This window comes from Alternaria burnsii (assembly GCF_013036055.1).
Source record: "Alternaria burnsii strain CBS107.38 chromosome Unknown 730, whole genome shotgun sequence".
Lineage (NCBI taxonomy): Eukaryota > Fungi > Ascomycota > Dothideomycetes > Pleosporales > Pleosporaceae > Alternaria > Alternaria burnsii.
The window spans coordinates 1,827,842-1,844,036 of NW_024066110.1; the positions used below are offsets into that span (position 1 = coordinate 1,827,842).

Consider the following 16,195-nt stretch of genomic DNA (forward strand, 5'->3'; position numbering starts at 1 on the left):
TGAGTCACTGAAGGAGGGTAGGAGCGATACCCACATGTCTTGCCAAGTCTGGACCATGAATGCGCTACGCCCAGTTGGGCCAACATTTGAAGCCCTGCTTTCTCCTAGTGGAAGTCTGTTGCGAGGAGCGATTGTACGAAAAGCGGCGGCCAGAAGTCTCACTCGAGCAGTTGATTCTGAAGCGCGTCCAAACACGCATCTGTCGTGTAAAGTCTCTAGTGTATCGCAGATATCCCAAACGCCGTATGCAATGTAGCCTGTATCATGATATAGACCCATATAGACCCATGTACACCATATGATACATTTCCGTCATTGTGATGCGCCCATGCTTTCTGTTCACAAGTCCATCACCTGAACTTGGCGGTTCCTGGCACATCCTTGATCTCCTCAAACTTGGTGCCCATTTTGACGACGCTGTATCTGATCAGCCTGGGGTCCAGACTCATGGTTCGCCGTAACGCGTGCTGTGCGCGGGCACTCGCATCGAAGCGCATGATGAAGTGGTGGCCGTAGTGGTGTGTGGACTGCAGCTTCTTTGCTGGCTTGGGGAGGAGGAAGGTGCCCCAGTTGGAGACGCCACGGACGACGCCCTGCTGGTCGAGGACAATCTTGCCAGCAGTTTTGGCGATTCTACAGGATATCGTGTCAGCGGTGTGCTGGAGGTGGTGGAATGGTGGGAGGGCGAAATTACTCTTTTACTTCAGAGAGGCGGCCAGGCCGTACCTGCGCCAGTCAGTATTCCCTCACGCAGACAATGCAACACGCAGCATACCACTCCTATCATCTCGTACAGCATCTTGCCTCGATTGCGCGGTGTTGTTGCTGACGTCGTGCCTTCCGTCGCGAAAACTGTTCGAAAGCGGCCAACCTTTCCGCAACCGCGGAGGAGCTCCACACCGATGTCCTTGGCGCGTGTTATCACCTCTCCGACTCCCACAAACTTGAAGCTTTCACATTCCCACACACAATCACTGCAAAATGGCTGCCCGGACTTCAATCGCACGCGCTGCGCGCCAATTCACCTCTGCCGCCGCGAGGAGACCATCACCTTTCGTGTGCCAGAGGTGGCAGCAGGCGACCCAGAAGCAACGGCTATTCTCGGTATCTGCCGCTCGTACGCACATCTGAAGCTTTGGAAAGCAATTGAATAGCAGGCAGAATCGCTGACTGGGCGCAGTGAAGGAGAAGAAGTACACCGAGGACCATGAGTGGATTGAGATGTCTGCGGATGGCAAGACGTGTACGTTCAGCCTCCCCCGCTCCCCCGCATCCCCGGGCGCTCTTGCTATCCAAGCGCACAATGACTGACCTGTCGCACAGGCACCCTAGGTATCTCAGAATACGCAGCAAAGGCCCTTGGCGACGTCGTCTACATCGAGCTTCCCCAGGTCGAAATGGACGTCAGCGAAGGCGATGCTATTGGCGCTGTCGAGTCAGTCAAGTCTGCTTCAGATATCCTCACACCCATCTCCGGAGTCGTCGCCGAGGTCAACTCGGCGCTAGAGCAGACGCCCGCCAATGTCAACAAGGACCCCGAGGGCGACGCGTGGATTGCCAAGATCACCGTGTCTGGTGAGCCAAGCGGCAAGACCATGACAAAGGAGGAGTACGCTGCTTTTACTGAGGAGTAAATGCTCGAGCAAGAGTCGGGAGGAAGCATCAATGCATGACATGGGAGATACCTAGGCGCATACTTCAACACGGAATGCGAAAACAACACAGTCAACAATTCAATTTGCATATGTCGGCAGGTCATTTGACACGCCTATGAACCAAAAGACCACAAGACGATTGCAAGCAGTACTTAGTGTCGCCTGACATCAGCATGTCGTCGCGTCTCGACGTGCATCCTGATGTTGAACCACCCCCTCCTTTGCCCCCTCTCACTACTACGTCTCACTCGTGCCCTAACCAGTCCACACCTTAGGTCCTGGGCAAGTGTACGTAGTGATAGCACTGCTGTACGTATCAACCGTGATACCCGGGTCACTCTGTGCCGCGTATCCAGGGATGTTTGCCAGATAATCACCACTTGGCGACGCACTGCCGCTACCCGTCACCTCAATCTGCGCGCACTCGGCATAAAACTGAGGCGTATTGGCCTGGTGAAGAGCAAGCAACTCATGTCGAACGAGGTAGTTACCCGGCGCGAGCGACTTGGGGACAACAGATTCCCAGTACAGGTTCTTGAGGACCTTGGCCGTGCCCCAGTTACGTCCTGAAAGGGGAGGCGCTGTCATGCCTTCTTGGTCGATCTAGCCGTACCGGTTAGCACAAAGGTAAAGTAGGATTGAAATGCTGAAAATGCATACCTTGAACCACTTCTTTCCACTGCCATCGCAGCTCTTGAAGTCACCAGAGCACTTGTACATCCAGACCATGACTGGACCCTGCTCGTGCGTCCATTGCTTCCAGTTGGCACGGATCTTTCCACCCGCAGCTACTTTGGCAGAGAGATCGGCTGATGTGCCACCGTTGCACATGACCTTCTTGTCGTTGACACTCATTGTGGGGTTGTAGTCGGGCCATTGGCGTTGGATTGTCTTGGGCGAGGAGGCTGGTGAGAAACCTTCGTAACTAAATTACAAGTTAGCAGTGAGACTCAATAACTTTGCAGATTCTGACAAAGACAGCTTACCCTGGGTATGTAACCCCGTCGATGACATAGCTGGTAACAGCGCCGTGGGCGGCAGCCTGCGCAGCAAGAAGCGCGGTAGGCAGGAAAACGTTTGAGAACAGCATATTGATTTGATCAGATGTTTGCCTTGAAGGTCGATATGGATTGCATCCCTATTCTGCTCTCGTTCTTATATAGTCCCCAAGTGACCGCCCTGTCCGACCTCTACGCCCAATGCTAGCGTTCAATATCCCTCATGATCACATTACCACTGCCTGCCATTCGTCTCTTTCTGACCAGCCTCGTCACGCATACTTCACATAGAGGCGATAGTACTACCTCAATATCCATGCAATATACGAAGATGCTGTCGCCGGACCGGTTAAAGACTATTGGCTGCGCAACACTATACATGCTTCGCTAGCGAGCGAGCCTCCATGTCGGCTCTTGGATCACGATCCATATCGGGACATGATGGGAAGGCGAGCAGTACCCCGGATGTTTAATCTACGTGCCAGGAGTGTGTATACACGGCGTGACAGTGTGAAGTTAGATGGCGCATGCGTTGTCGTGTAAGCGGCGATGTTCTGGAATATGGCCAAGCGAGCCATTGGAAGGCGGAAGAGGCGTCGGCAAGGATGAGAATACGTTAATCAATCGTACTACCACTTCTGGTACCTGTTCGTCATGGATATAGCGATCAAAGATCTAGGAATCGGCCATTTCCTCACTGCCGCTTATTCAGGTAACTTTTGGAGAGCCGTAATCCGAGAGACATAGTTGTTGGGGCTGAAATTAACAAATCGAAATCTCGCGTGTATAGAAGCGTGTCTCGTCGTAGCTTGGACCAGCTCTTTCATTTGCACAACAAGGAATAAGAACATTTGATGACGTCGATGACGAAGGTAATGAGATTCGCAAGAACGACCTTGGGGAGGTTGGTAAAAGCACCAGACGCTAGTTGACACGCTAACTGAGTCGACCTTGCCGCCCAGCATTCCTGGCACCAACTCAGTTTCATCAACTTATTTTGCAAAACCAAATGCAAACGGTACATGTGAAGTAAAAGTTGCATTGCGAAAATGACTGTGACCCAAGGCGCGGTCTGGTATCTCTCGCCCTTGCTAAACCCATAACAAACCCCCTCCTTGCTGATCATAACAATAACATGTCTAAAAGTTCTTTGACGCCTCGATTCCTTTTGCGTCTGTACCATGCATGACTTCTTCGTCGTACCGGTCATCACCATCAGTATAAGCGACACTGATATCTGTAATCTCATCACCGACCTCCATCCAAGTGTCGCTGCACGCTGGAATAGGACTGATTTTGCACAGTGCCCAGTACGTGATGCTCGCGACAAGGAAACCAGCGAAGAAATTAAGGTCATAGATGCGCTTCGCACCAACGGGTACGTCACGACCAATGGCACCTGCAAAGCCGACGACGTTGATGAGGATACCGGCAATGTAGGCTGCGTAACCGCGCCAGTGGAACCCAAGGGTGTAGTAGTATGGACCAGTCTTCTTTCCAGAGTAGAGATCCCTGATCTGTAGGTAGCCCTTTCGGACGATGTAGTAGTCGCAGATCATAACACCCGCGATGGAGGAGAGGAAGACTGAGTAGGCAGAGAGGTAGGTCGTGAAGTTGTTGGTAGTGGAGAGCAGGTTCCAAGGGCACATAACCAGACCGACGAGCGCGCAAATGTAACCACCTCGTCTGATGCTGATCCATCGGGGTGCAAGCGCTGTCATGTCAGTTCCCGCGCTGATGGAGTTTGCTGCGATGTTTGTGCCGAGTTGAGCGAGAGCAAAGGCTGTGGCAATGCAAAATACTCCAAAACGCTGCGCTGATCCACCCTCGTTCAGGAACGACTCTAGCAGCTGTAGAGGATCCCAGATAGCCGTGCCAAAGATGACAGTCGATGATGATGACACAATGATTCCAATGAATGAGGTAACTGCAAATCCGATAGGAATCGTTAGCAGTTGCGGAAGGAAGGCGTTCGATGGCTTCTTTGCGAAACGGGCAAAGTCAGGGTCGTTGACAATCAAGGTAGCGAAGTTGGCAATGGCGCTCATGATTCCACGGACCATCAACCAGCCAAGCTCAGATCCCTTAGCCGTGCCTTGCTGATGAACAATCGGGCCCAGTCCCTTTGCACGAACGATAGCCCAGATGAAGAAGGCAACCCCAGCGGTAGGAACAACGTAGGCCTTTACCGTGAACAAGTGGCGGATCTTGTGTACTGGTGGATAGATGAAAGGTAGCGATCCAGCCCAGAACAAGAAGAAAGATACAAAGGCGACCGTGCTGGTGCCAGAGCCGGCAATGCCGTTGGTGATGCCGCCTGTACCTGGGCCTTCGGAGTCTCGCCAGTTGTTCCAGATGGCGCGGATCATTAGGCGTACACAAGTACCGCCAATCCATGCTTGTACGCCGTACCAGATACTAGCCATGGCCGCGCGGTTGAAGACGGGCCATAATGCTCCCCAAATACCAAAGGACGAGCGGTTGACGACAGGGAAAGAGATATGGTAGGTCGCACCGATACGACCAGTCATGCAGACAAAGCAGGCGGCGATGGAGTAGCCAAGCTGTTGTTGAATCAGCGTATGTCGATAAAGTCAGATGTCAGATCTCATACCCAAACGCATATCCAGGATTGCCACCATGACAGACCATCGACAATGTTTGCGGAAGAAATCATCCATGTGTTGATGTTGAAAGAGTCGGCTATACATGATTAGTCCACATTTATGGTCGGTTTCGAGAGTCCTTCACGTACCAACCCAGAAGCCTACGAAATTCCAAGCACCCCATTGCCGACGCTCCGGTTCGACTGGCTTCAAGTCGTGGTTGAAGAGCATAAGCTGCGCAGTCGTGAGGTTGGGCTCGCTCTCGACGGCGAGCTTATCCGCCCAGTAAGCGACCTTTGAGTTCTTGACTCTCTCCATGATGAGGCTGTAGAAGAAAAATCCTTCGTCACTTGAATGGTGGACGGTCGAGGTTGCAACAGGCCTTATCAAGCTCTCGCTTCGGCTGCTCGAAGCCGTTGCTTGGTAGGATTGAAGATCCCCGCTCGTATGACGTGGGGGGCTATCAGAAGCGAGTGAAGGTCTCGGTACGCCTAGTCTTGGTGGGGATTGCGGTTGGATGAGTGGTTGGCGTTCAGGATCCACGTTGGGTGGTTTTTGAAGGTAGTCGCAAGGTATATATAAGATATCGAGATGGACGCACTACTGCGTGACGAGGTACTGACGTTCGCCGCTGAAGAGGCTTCCATCTGGGGCATGCTCCATCTTAAATATCAAGAACGACTTCGTGCAGCACAAGATCGACCCTAGATCCACTCCACGCTTAGATACTACCCTGCCTCCGCATCGGAAGTAATTTTGGTTGTGGTCACTGGCTGGTAGGCCCGTTCCGGTAGTCTTATCTTCAAGTCGCGATAGCCCGCGCGGTATGCTCCACCAAGATGTTCGCTACAGTTTTGCCGCTAGAAGTCCCGACGAACAGCTCGTGTGCTAGTCATCAACACCATGCATAGTCTCAAGAATGCAGGCACTGCAGAATTTGCGTTCTGGGCGCGTGAAGGATGGCATGATGAGTGGGTGAATCTCCGCGGATGACGCAGCGCCATGGTAACAACAGTATCGCGTGCCCACCAGGGGTGTGTACTGAAGTCTTGGGGACTATGCACGTCTGCGCAGCTATCTCCGCGATAGGAGCCACAGGAGCAGAGATTTCCCTACTTTTTGACTCGATAGAAACATGTCACCACAGCCCTGGACCCGGAGAAGCTCTCTATCTTGCAGCAGCCGGCGCCATGATGGTTCGAGGTTGCATCTCTCCGTTCGCTTGAGGGTTCTAGCTGGGGAGATAAAGGCGATGTGGGGTACAACGGGGCGCTCGCCGCAGCCACTCAGCGGCCGCCATATCCAGTTTACTCGATGACATCGAGTAAATCGTCGGCCTACTTATAACATATCTCACCTGGACATTTCCCAGCCTCACGGCTCAGCTGTGAGTCCTGCCTGGTCATGCGCTTGCACATGCCTTTTGCATGCTGAGGGCCATGGCGCAGGCCGACTTCGCCAGCCTCGATTTCTTCCGGGACTCGTATACCGTTTCAAGCTGTTGGACGGCCAGCATAGCACAAGTTTCTTCGGTGACGCCGCGAGTTGGTGGTGAGATACGCGCATACTCGAATCAGCATGCGATCGACAATGCTATCTTCGACACAACCGCGATGCCATTGTACAGACGTCGCGTCAAGTGTTAGCGAACAATTTTGAAGAAATTGATTACGGCTATACAAAGCATGTGCGAAGACTTCTCGCTCCTCCCAAGCATTGCACGATCCAGAGTCGTGCAGCACGGCCATCACGTGGCTTGCAAACACCATAACCTCGACCTCCAGCTCAGTCAAACACCATCTAGCATCCTGCGCGGTACATGCCACTTCTCACACGGTCTTCCGGGGTTCCCAAGCCCGCGGAACGGATCTCAACACTGCCCATGCCTTCCACATCCAAGACGATCGGAAACAACATCGAACAGCGGCTATCTGCAGATAAACAAGCCTCAACATCAGATATCACTCCGACTCCATCAAACAAAATGTGCCGGCTAGGGGCTGTTCGTCTATCGGGCCTTCCAAGAAATGCCCCAAATATCATCAGCCTGGCTCCGTGAGGATGTTTCGGACGTGGCGTGTTTCAATGTCCGCTTGGAGTAATTTCCCGTCTACAGCGACAGGACCACTGAAGATGAAGTTTCTTCAACCGACTGACATTGTTTCGCTTTGATGAGCAGGTGGCGAGATCGTGGCGCGTATGATTAATGACGTTTTAATTCGTGACTATGGTTCATTCTAGATATGCCCAATACCCAATATCCAACGTCGGTAATCATTAGACGTTATCATGCTCATCCATCCCATCATAGCGAGTTATCCAGAACGCCAGCAGGTAGAATCAAACCAAACCGCCCATTGCTAAATCAGATCATAAGGCATCAACGCGAATTCTTTACCGTCGCACGGCCATTCTATTACCATCCATTGTTGCTGTGCTTGGGCTTCTTGTGCTTGTCCTCGAGCTTGCTGCCGAGGATCGAGCCTGCTATGGCTCCAATAATGCCGTGGCCGCCCAGCTTGTTACCGCCGAAGTAACCAGCTGCACCGCCACCTAGAGCACCCATAAGGCCCCGGTCGCCTTCAGCTTGCATGTTGGGGTCTGTGGCGCCGTATTGTCCTTGTTGCGGCTGGCCGTAAGCATTCTGGCCTTGCGGGTACTGGTCTTGAGCGTATGCGCCTTGTTGCGGGAACTGCTGCGCTGGGGCCTGGCCAGGGTATTGGCCTTGTGAAGGGTACTGCTGTTGCTGACCGTATCTGTTGCTGTTAGCACATGAAAAGATATATTTGAAAGGTTGCATTTTACCCCTGCTGTTGCTGGTCATACGGCGCTACTTGTTGTCCATGCTGGAATCCACCGTGAGCCGGGGCACCGTACTGCTGGTTATAGCCCTGCTGTTGGTAGCCCTGCTGTTGCTGGTCGTAGTAGCCCTGGCCTTGTTGCTGAGGTGGGTAGCCCTGCTGCTGGTAGCCGCCCTGTTCCCATCCTTGTTGTTGGGGAGGGTATTGGCCTTGAGGCGGGTATTGCTGGTAGCCTTGGTTGTACTGATCGTAAGGGCCGGACATGATGATTGTGTGAGGTTTGTAGGTTGCAAGAGTAGTTGGTGTTATTGAGCTTATGAGGGGTTGGGTAATGAGGGGTGGTTGACGTAAGGTTGGGGGCGGATACGGGAATACGAGAGTAATAATGTCGTGAATGAAAGCAGGAGCGTCACGACAGGAACATTACAATCTTATACTACTGCCTTACTTGCCGCAGCGCACAACACCATCTGCTGACTACAAGATCTGATGACTGAACGAATCCACCGAATCTTTGGGGCGGAGCACATCCAGCGATATCCGGCTACACTCACTCAGCCTCAGCCACCCAGAGGCCAAGTTCGTCCGGCAGCCACGGCCAGTTCGGCGGGAGCGAACCGTCCACGCCTCAACGCCGCATCATCCGTGGGCTCCTCCGCGCAATGTCATTTTTTCTAGTACTCAGCAACATTACACCTTACGTGTCGCGCATCTCGATGTAGTGTCAGTCGTCTTTCATTTGTTTTGTAACATCCTAGAGAGCGATCACCGCGAAGGCTTGCCTAGCCTCAGGAAACACTCTCTTCCGCCCCCCAGCAAACCTTTGTGCGAAACATTGTGTGCCTCTGTTCTTCCAAGAAATTGGCCTCGGCCGGATATCTGCGATAGCCTGGGCCAGAAGCACCGCCGCATCACGTCGCGCTACCGAAAAAAGGTACCCAGTGGAGCCCAAAAGTCGACCACGCCATCCGAGGCGCAGCAGTCTCTGCGTTCCTCGGAGAGCGTGTGGCTTGTCGTCATCTGCCGGTTGTACGACCGCAAGGCTGTCCTGCGCATTTCCGCCGAATCCCAGTCGGGCTGCCGGTCATATGCGGGGAATTATTGAAGGAGTTAATATCTGCTAACCATCACAATTGCGCTCTAGACATCCAATAACTGTAGTCTGTCGATAGTCTCACGACAACCCCTGTGGCGTGTGATCGTCCTCGGAAACGGGAGCTGAAACGTGACCATGGCGCTCTGAGACAACTTTAAGACAACCCCCCAAACCTTGCACGACCATTTTCTTCTCAATCAAGGCACATCTTGCCCTATTGAGGGCAATTAAGCGCGCCCAGGATTATGAAGTCTCGCCATTTGGAGCGTCCTTGGCATCGCAATTGCTGCTAAACGCTCTGTTATTATCATAGCGTAGTACCCGTACCTTCGCGTCTCCCCAAACTGACATGGTACCAGCAGCGACTCACCACTAGTGTAATTCATGCACTTCTCAAAGGCCACCCCTCCCGCTATTCGCATGAACGTGTCTCGTCTTGAGCGTTCGCCCAGCCTTTCGTTGCACCTTTGCTGACTTTGCTTTCTATTCTGTCCTTCGTTCCGCAGGCGGGCTTGTCGTTGCTAATCACTTACATACATTCGCTACTCCACCCTTTCTTATCGACTTCGCTGGTCGCGGTCTAACACACTTCCGATCACAACATCACCTTCGGTCACGACAACCTTACATCGCTGGACGAGTGTGGATTATGTCTGGTGGAGAAATTGAACGGCTGGAAGACTGAGAGGGGCTTTCCCCATTTGACGCCATCGCATACCGGAAGCAATGCCCGCCCCATGGCGCCGCGGGGTGTACGAAAAGGTGGAATCTGTTGTAGTGGAAAGGAACGGTGTCCAGTATGAGAGGGAGTTGGCGGGAGAAGAGCCTACGGCCACTGTGAACGCAAAACGCGACGAGCCAAGTCCTACAGACGCAGACTACGACAGCGATTCTGATGAAGACGACTACCCTGAGAAGCCGAACATGACAGCTATGACAACAGCATCTCTTACAGTACCGACAGGAACTCCAGCTGTAAGGAAGGCGTGCCGATTCAGGGGATTTCACTAATGCAAACAGCTTCTGATTACCATGACTCTCAGTGACGAGCCACAAGCCACACCTGCCTTCGCCGACAATGACCCTACCGAGACCATCGTGATCGCTATGCCACCACCGCCTCGACCTCATCATGATCGCCCTATTTCCCAGACGACTGAGCACTTGCTCATTGCTGCCGGCTCCATTGGTAGGATGAACCGATTGCCTGTGTTGGAATGTATGCTGACATGCTTTAGGTGCGACTATCATCATCGTCATGGTAGTTCTTGCCATGTACACCATGCGCAAGCGAGGTCTTACTTTCAAGGACGTACTCCAACAGGGCAAGCAGCAACTTCGCCGCGGATCCCCACCACCACCGCCATCAAGATACGGCCTGGACAAGAAGAACTTTGACGATGAATACACATATGGCATGAACGACTCGTTCAATGCTCCTCAACCCACGGTTGCGCCTAAGCGATCTTCTTCACTCTCTTCGCAGAAACGGCTTCAACCTCTCGGGCGGAGTGACAGCTTCAATCAGCCTCCGACTAGGGATGGCACCCAGAGCTTCTACGATGACACACCATCAATTTCGAACTCACATCGTCGCAATGATAGCGCAACACCATCATCACCTGTTCTGCCCATAGAGGGGCAACGACGAAGTGCGTCAACTCGCAACACAAGATCATTGGACGGTGACGAGGAATCGTTGCGGTTCCCCGACCCTTCGCAGGAGCAATCCAGAAACCTCCCGCCTCCTCCAACATTCCGCCAGTTCCTCTCGAACAGACCTTCCATATCTCAACGACCCGGTTTCGGTGGTGCTTCTGCGGCTGCTGCAGGAGGTGGTTTTGCAAGTAGGTTCAGCTGGACAAACTCGCAGGCCCCTCAAACCCCACATGATCCCTCTCGCGACACTGCCACTCAGCCACTTGGTCGTGATAGCTTCATGACATCCCGCTCTTCCGTTCCACGTTTCCGCACAGTAGACTCTTGGGTGAACCAGCAATCCAACCGCGTCGAAGAACAACGCCTCAAGCAGCAGTTCCGCATGACGCAGTCCACCACTTACTCTGATGATGAGGTGCCTGAAATGCCCGCACTACCATCCGGCGTGCCCAAGAACGCGAGCGGCATAACTAGACAACCCAGCGCTGCAGGCTTGAGCCGCAACGGCAGCAAGAGCGGTCTGGTAGGAAGGGACATTAAGCACCAGAGGCACGATACACAGACTACGGCTCCTATCTTCAAGGCACACCCAGGCACTGAAGTGCGCTTCAGCACACGCAGCGCTGTACCTTCTGAGATCCTGGATAGGGGACGAGACAATTTCGCGCTATAAACATTACGGCCCACCATCGTCGTCAACACTTTTGTATCTATCTCGTGCAGCCAACACGACACCAACATTTGCTAGCTCCTCTTTCGAGAAATTTCCTTGCTACTACCCCGTCATCGTCAAGCGTTGTCCGTTTACCAGCACAAGCATGTTTTTGCATTTCTGAGCGCGGCATTTGGGGGGAAAGGGGAACTCAGGGTTTGGGTCACAAAAGCGCGGGACAAACAGCTCACACAAACTGGAAACCTGGGGACAAGAAGAACGACAACAAACGAACCCTCATCCGCGCAAACCTTGTCAGCCAAAGCCGCCAAGTGCTATCCCTTTTTGTATATCGCAATTTCTTGCTTTTAAGCTTCAGCTATCAAATATCCTGTAGAGTTCCATCTCGCAAACCTAGTAATATCCACATAAATTTGGCCTTTCTACCTGAAAGGTCTGTGCCATCTCCATTCCCCATGCAATGCTTCAGCGATTTTGTGACGTCAGGTCGATCTTCACGGCACCACGGTTTGGCTGAAGGGCAGGATAAAGCATCACCCAGACGGCAGTTGGGGTGAAACAGCACAGCATTCCCCCCCTTCCCCAGCACTCGTCATGGCACATCCACAGACCAAACGAACGCGCGCCCAGCTACAAGTAAGAAACGCCTGAAACTCGAGGACCAAAAGTATCCCGATGGCCATACTCCGACCAGATGTGATTGATCCCCCACAAGCCACTGAAAAACAAGCATATAAGCTCCGGCTTGGCAGATTGTCCATGAAATCTCGCGATCGATGTATGAAGAGCAGGGCAGATTAACCACTTTAACCGACGGACTCTGTCTGTGGCCGAGAACCCGAGGCGGTGACATGTCGATGGATGGAAGAGACGGGCTAGGGGGCATAATTGCGGATTACATTAGCATAGTAGCCAAAGTGCCTCACATGTGTTTGACAATTGCATAATCAACAAAACAAAAAAAATTGAGGCAGCAATGCGGAAACAACGCGGAACCAAGACCGTGTGCGACCATGCCCAGTGATCCCAAGAGTCGTGCCAAAGAATAAGATGAAGAGATATTACACGCGTCGTACAGCTTAGTAGGCTGGACTGGGGCAAACGACGGAAAGAGTATAATATGGTTCAGGCAAACATGAAAGAAAATTAAGGGACAAATCAAGTAGTTTCTTCTCAATGCCAGTTCCAACCATGGCCAATAATTTTCAATTGGACTTTCAGTTCGGTCCTATACTATGCGTACACATCTCTACTAAGCTCATATCTTTTCACCTCATTTTATCCATGCCTTGCTGATAAATCATGACCATGATCATCATGCATCACCCAGATGGCTGTCCAACCAGGATATCCATCTCCACCTAACATGCGAAAACGCCCAAAACAATGCAGAAGAGGAAATCTGGAAACGGTGCCTATCGCCCGCCTCTGGCAACGTTTTCCAAAAAGCCCAAGAGGAAAGACTTATCCACAGGACTCTTGCCCTCGCTTGTGCTTCCCGCCCGGCTCTGCTGAGTACTCAGACCAACCACACTGACACCTTCATTCTGACTTAGGCTGACTCCTGCATCCATCGGGCGACTTGTTGGTGGTATGACGATGCTGGGCGCTGTTCCGTCTCCGATGCTGCTGATTCGACTCCGGTTCGCATTGCCTTCTGGGCTGGTTGCACCTACACTGCCGTTTGTAGGCAGTGGACTGACAGGGCTGATGATACCGGACATTGATGTTCTAGGAGTAGGTGGGAAGGGAGAGCGAGCCGGTGGGACCGGGCTATGCGTTTGTGGCTGGGGGGATGGCGATGGTTTGTTACCGAAGAGGGAGAGCAGAGCGTTCTTCTGGTCCGCAGGTACAGATTCACGTCGGTCCATGTCGGATAGGGGTGGAGGAACTGGTGAGCGAGATGGTATTACCGCTGGCTGGACGGGTGGAGGTTGCGGTGAGGCACTCTTGAACATGTCTAGCAAGCCTTGTTTGTGTGATGTCTCGTCTGAAGCTATAGTAGGATAATCAGTATGCTGTTCACAGATGATAGGCAAGGATGTATATTTGTGCGTACCTGCCTGACCTGGTACCTTTATCTGCTGTTGAGGTCTCTTCAGAATCTGAGGCTGAAATGCCATTTGCGGTGATGCAGATACTTCCACTGGCGGCGCAGGTTTAGGCGAGGCCTGCGGCGTACGTTTAAGTATCTGCTGAGGCATGAAGGGCATGTTGGTAGTCGGTGATGGTCCGCGTGAACTACCGTTCGTCGGCTGTCTGTTCTTCTTCATGGTGTCGAAATCCGGGGCATTGACTGGTCCGCTCACAGTAGCCGATGTCATATTTGTCTTACTCGACGGAGCGTGGAATACGCTAAGGAGAGCCGCATTATGCTGTTTGGGTGGGTTCGCGACAGGTTGCGCGGAGACGTATGCTGGTGTTGTTGGGAGTGCAGACAACTCTGCAGGCGGGGGCTGCGGACTCGCCAGTGGCGGAGTGGATTTGAACATGCTCAATAATGAATCTTGATGGGCATTCCTTGGCTTGGGTTGTTCGGGTTCAAAAGTCGAACTGATAGGAGGCGATTGAAACTGCGGTGGACTAGGAGCAAATTGTGCCTGCGGTGATACGAGACCGTGCGGCCTGTGTTGAGGCATTGGATGCTGTATCCTCGGCGTTGTTTGCTGGCTTCGATGTAGCGGAGCAGCGATTGTAGTTTGAGGCGACGGCGGGAAGGCAGGTTGCTGATTGTCGTTCTTGAATGAGTTCAGTAATCCCATTGCATGCGCATTTAGGTTTGGGGCAGGTAATTTGGAGGCTGGTGGTATCGCTGGTCTGCCATTGCCGCCAGCAAACTGTGAGTCGCCCATCTCTTGGAACTGTGGCCGCTGATTGTGTTGGTCGAATGCTTGCTGCATGTTAGGTGGCTGGGGTGGAAACATGTGCGGCTGCGGCTGCTGCTGCTGGTGCATGAAATGAGGCGACATGTGCGGCGGTGGTGGTTGCATGCCGTTCATGTGGCCTGGATGCCCTCGGAATGGCATATTCTGGTGCGGTGGGAAGAAGGGCGGCGGCGGCCCCATGTTGCCCATTTGCGGAGGCCGAGGGCCGTGCTGACCATGTGGACTCGACGGCTGCACAGGCGGGGACATGATCTGCTCAAAGGGCGTCCTAGGTTGTTGATTTGCTGCATGCTGGTTGTTGCCTTGCTTGAACAGGGCCAGGAGCGGGTTTCCTTGAGGGGGCGGCTGGCTAGGGGCTTCCACTGGGGGTGATTGCATGCCGACACTAAGTAGGCGCTTGAGCGCTTCTGCCGGATCCTGACTCTGCTGTGGTGGTGGCGCCTGGTGCGCTTGAGATAGCTCTGGGTAGTAGTCGCTTGGACGGTGGCCGCGACCCAATCGGGCGACCATATCTGCAAAGTTGTTGGCAACCTGCGCAGCTGCGACGGGGGCAGCTTCGTCGGCCGTAGTCTCGTATAGATTGGGTTGGACGTGTTCGTCGTCGGTGCCTGCCACTGGTGCTGGAGCCATGTGCGCGCTGTTACGCTGTCTCTGCCTTCCCAGCTTGTGCTGCTGCTTTATCCACTGCTTCAGAGGCCCCAAGAAGGGCGCGACCATGTAAAAGCTGCTCTCCTTGATCAGATCGTTTCCGGTGCCCTGCTGCTGCACCTGGTTCTTCCGCCTCAGGGTGGGCAGATCGGTGAGCTTATACCAGTCGATCTTTGAAATTTCCTTCCTCGTCCTCGGCTCAAAGTAGGTGTCCATGGGTACGCCGCGGAAGACGTAGAGCATCATACTCTGTTCGCGCATCGTGACGGTGATCTTCTTCATGTGCTCGTCGGGCTCGACCAGGTCAGCCTCGCGCAGGTCGTAGCCCGTCTCCTCCCAGACTTCGCGGACGGCGCAATCGAGATCCGTCTCTTCCTTGTTGATCTTGCCGCGGGGAAAACTCCACTTGGCGCCCTTCTTCCAGCCCTTGACCAGGACGGCGTGGGTCATGTCCTCGTTGAGCATGATGGCGCCGCGCACGGGGACGCGTGTCTTGTAGGCGAGGAACTGCTCGTAGGCCTGCTGGTGCAGCTCTTCCGAGTAGGCGGAGAAGAGGGGGCAGTGCTGGAACATGAGCTGGGAGAACTTGCGCAGGTGCATCGAGGGCAGGTTGTTGGGGTCGAGAGGGCGGATGAAGTCTTCGTAGAACCATTGGGCCTCTTCGATCTGGAAGCATATTCGCTCCACCGACTGCAGTTCTTCATTGGGCAGGTTGACGATGAAGCGCACGCAGAGGTCGTCGAGCCAGTCAACTAATGTTCGGTTTGTGTTTGTCATGGTGGTGGATGGATGTCTGGCCCGTATCGAGCATACCGCGCACAGCTCGTGTCGCAGAGGGTGGGGAGATGTGCACTTGGGCACCAGTCCGTCAGTCGCGGGCGGCGGGCGGCGGGTAGTAGCGAGGCTTCTAGATGCGAAGACGGGCGCGGTAGTGAAAGGGTGCACAGCCGCAAAGAAGGTCGAAGAATGCGGCGTCGAGTCGGCGGTCGGCGAGCGTCTTGTTGATGTGTTGTCAGAGGCCTATCGGAGAGGGTCGTGGAGCGATCGACACCAAGTGTGGCGGCTGTGGCTGTGCTCGCAGGCAAAAGAAGGAGAGCGAGCGAGAGCCATGACGTTTGGCTGTCTGGGATCGCGTCACAGAATCAGGGCAGTCTCGCGCGACTCACCGCCAGCG

General features: G+C 53.5%; 7 protein-coding genes across 7 annotated transcripts; 2 read left to right on the top strand and 5 right to left on the bottom strand.

Annotated features, from left to right (window-relative positions):
* Positions 1 to 350: 350 nt before the first annotated feature.
* Positions 351 to 799, bottom strand: GT037_004036 (37s ribosomal protein mrp17; the record flags this gene model as incomplete). Its single annotated transcript, XM_038929083.1, has 3 exons — positions 351 to 633; positions 695 to 726; positions 776 to 799. 3 exons carry the CDS (start codon positions 797 to 799, stop codon positions 351 to 353), a joined length of 339 nt encoding a protein of 112 aa, XP_038788790.1.
* Positions 800 to 981: 182 nt separating this feature from the next.
* On the top strand, positions 982 to 1,634 carry GT037_004037 (glycine cleavage system h mitochondrial precursor; the record flags this gene model as incomplete). Its single annotated transcript, XM_038929084.1, has 3 exons — positions 982 to 1,117; positions 1,181 to 1,243; positions 1,324 to 1,634. The coding sequence occupies 3 exons, from the start codon at positions 982 to 984 to the stop codon at positions 1,632 to 1,634; spliced, it is 510 nt and encodes a 169-aa protein (XP_038788791.1).
* A 276-nt stretch (positions 1,635 to 1,910) lies between these two features.
* Positions 1,911 to 2,745, bottom strand: GT037_004038 (lytic polysaccharide monooxygenase; the record flags this gene model as incomplete). Its single annotated transcript, XM_038929085.1, has 3 exons — positions 1,911 to 2,258; positions 2,316 to 2,580; positions 2,642 to 2,745. The coding sequence occupies 3 exons, from the start codon at positions 2,743 to 2,745 to the stop codon at positions 1,911 to 1,913; spliced, it is 717 nt and encodes a 238-aa protein (XP_038788792.1).
* A 1,047-nt stretch (positions 2,746 to 3,792) lies between these two features.
* Positions 3,793 to 5,577, bottom strand: GT037_004039 (uracil permease; the record flags this gene model as incomplete). Its single annotated transcript, XM_038929086.1, has 3 exons — positions 3,793 to 5,217; positions 5,268 to 5,356; positions 5,409 to 5,577. 3 exons carry the CDS (start codon positions 5,575 to 5,577, stop codon positions 3,793 to 3,795), a joined length of 1,683 nt encoding a protein of 560 aa, XP_038788793.1.
* A 2,098-nt stretch (positions 5,578 to 7,675) lies between these two features.
* Positions 7,676 to 8,324, bottom strand: GT037_004040 (uncharacterized protein; the record flags this gene model as incomplete). The annotated part of the gene is made up of 2 exons (XM_038929087.1): positions 7,676 to 8,015; positions 8,065 to 8,324. The coding sequence occupies 2 exons, from the start codon at positions 8,322 to 8,324 to the stop codon at positions 7,676 to 7,678; spliced, it is 600 nt and encodes a 199-aa protein (XP_038788794.1).
* Positions 8,325 to 9,882: 1,558 nt separating this feature from the next.
* GT037_004041 (uncharacterized protein) lies at positions 9,883 to 11,488 on the top strand (the record flags this gene model as incomplete). The annotated part of the gene is made up of 3 exons (XM_038929088.1): positions 9,883 to 10,131; positions 10,177 to 10,345; positions 10,395 to 11,488. 3 exons carry the CDS (start codon positions 9,883 to 9,885, stop codon positions 11,486 to 11,488), a joined length of 1,512 nt encoding a protein of 503 aa, XP_038788795.1.
* Positions 11,489 to 12,903: 1,415 nt separating this feature from the next.
* Positions 12,904 to 15,798, bottom strand: GT037_004042 (mrna decapping protein box a; the record flags this gene model as incomplete). Its single annotated transcript, XM_038929089.1, has 2 exons — positions 12,904 to 13,484; positions 13,548 to 15,798. 2 exons carry the CDS (start codon positions 15,796 to 15,798, stop codon positions 12,904 to 12,906), a joined length of 2,832 nt encoding a protein of 943 aa, XP_038788796.1.
* Between the last annotated feature and the right edge of the window lie 397 nt (positions 15,799 to 16,195).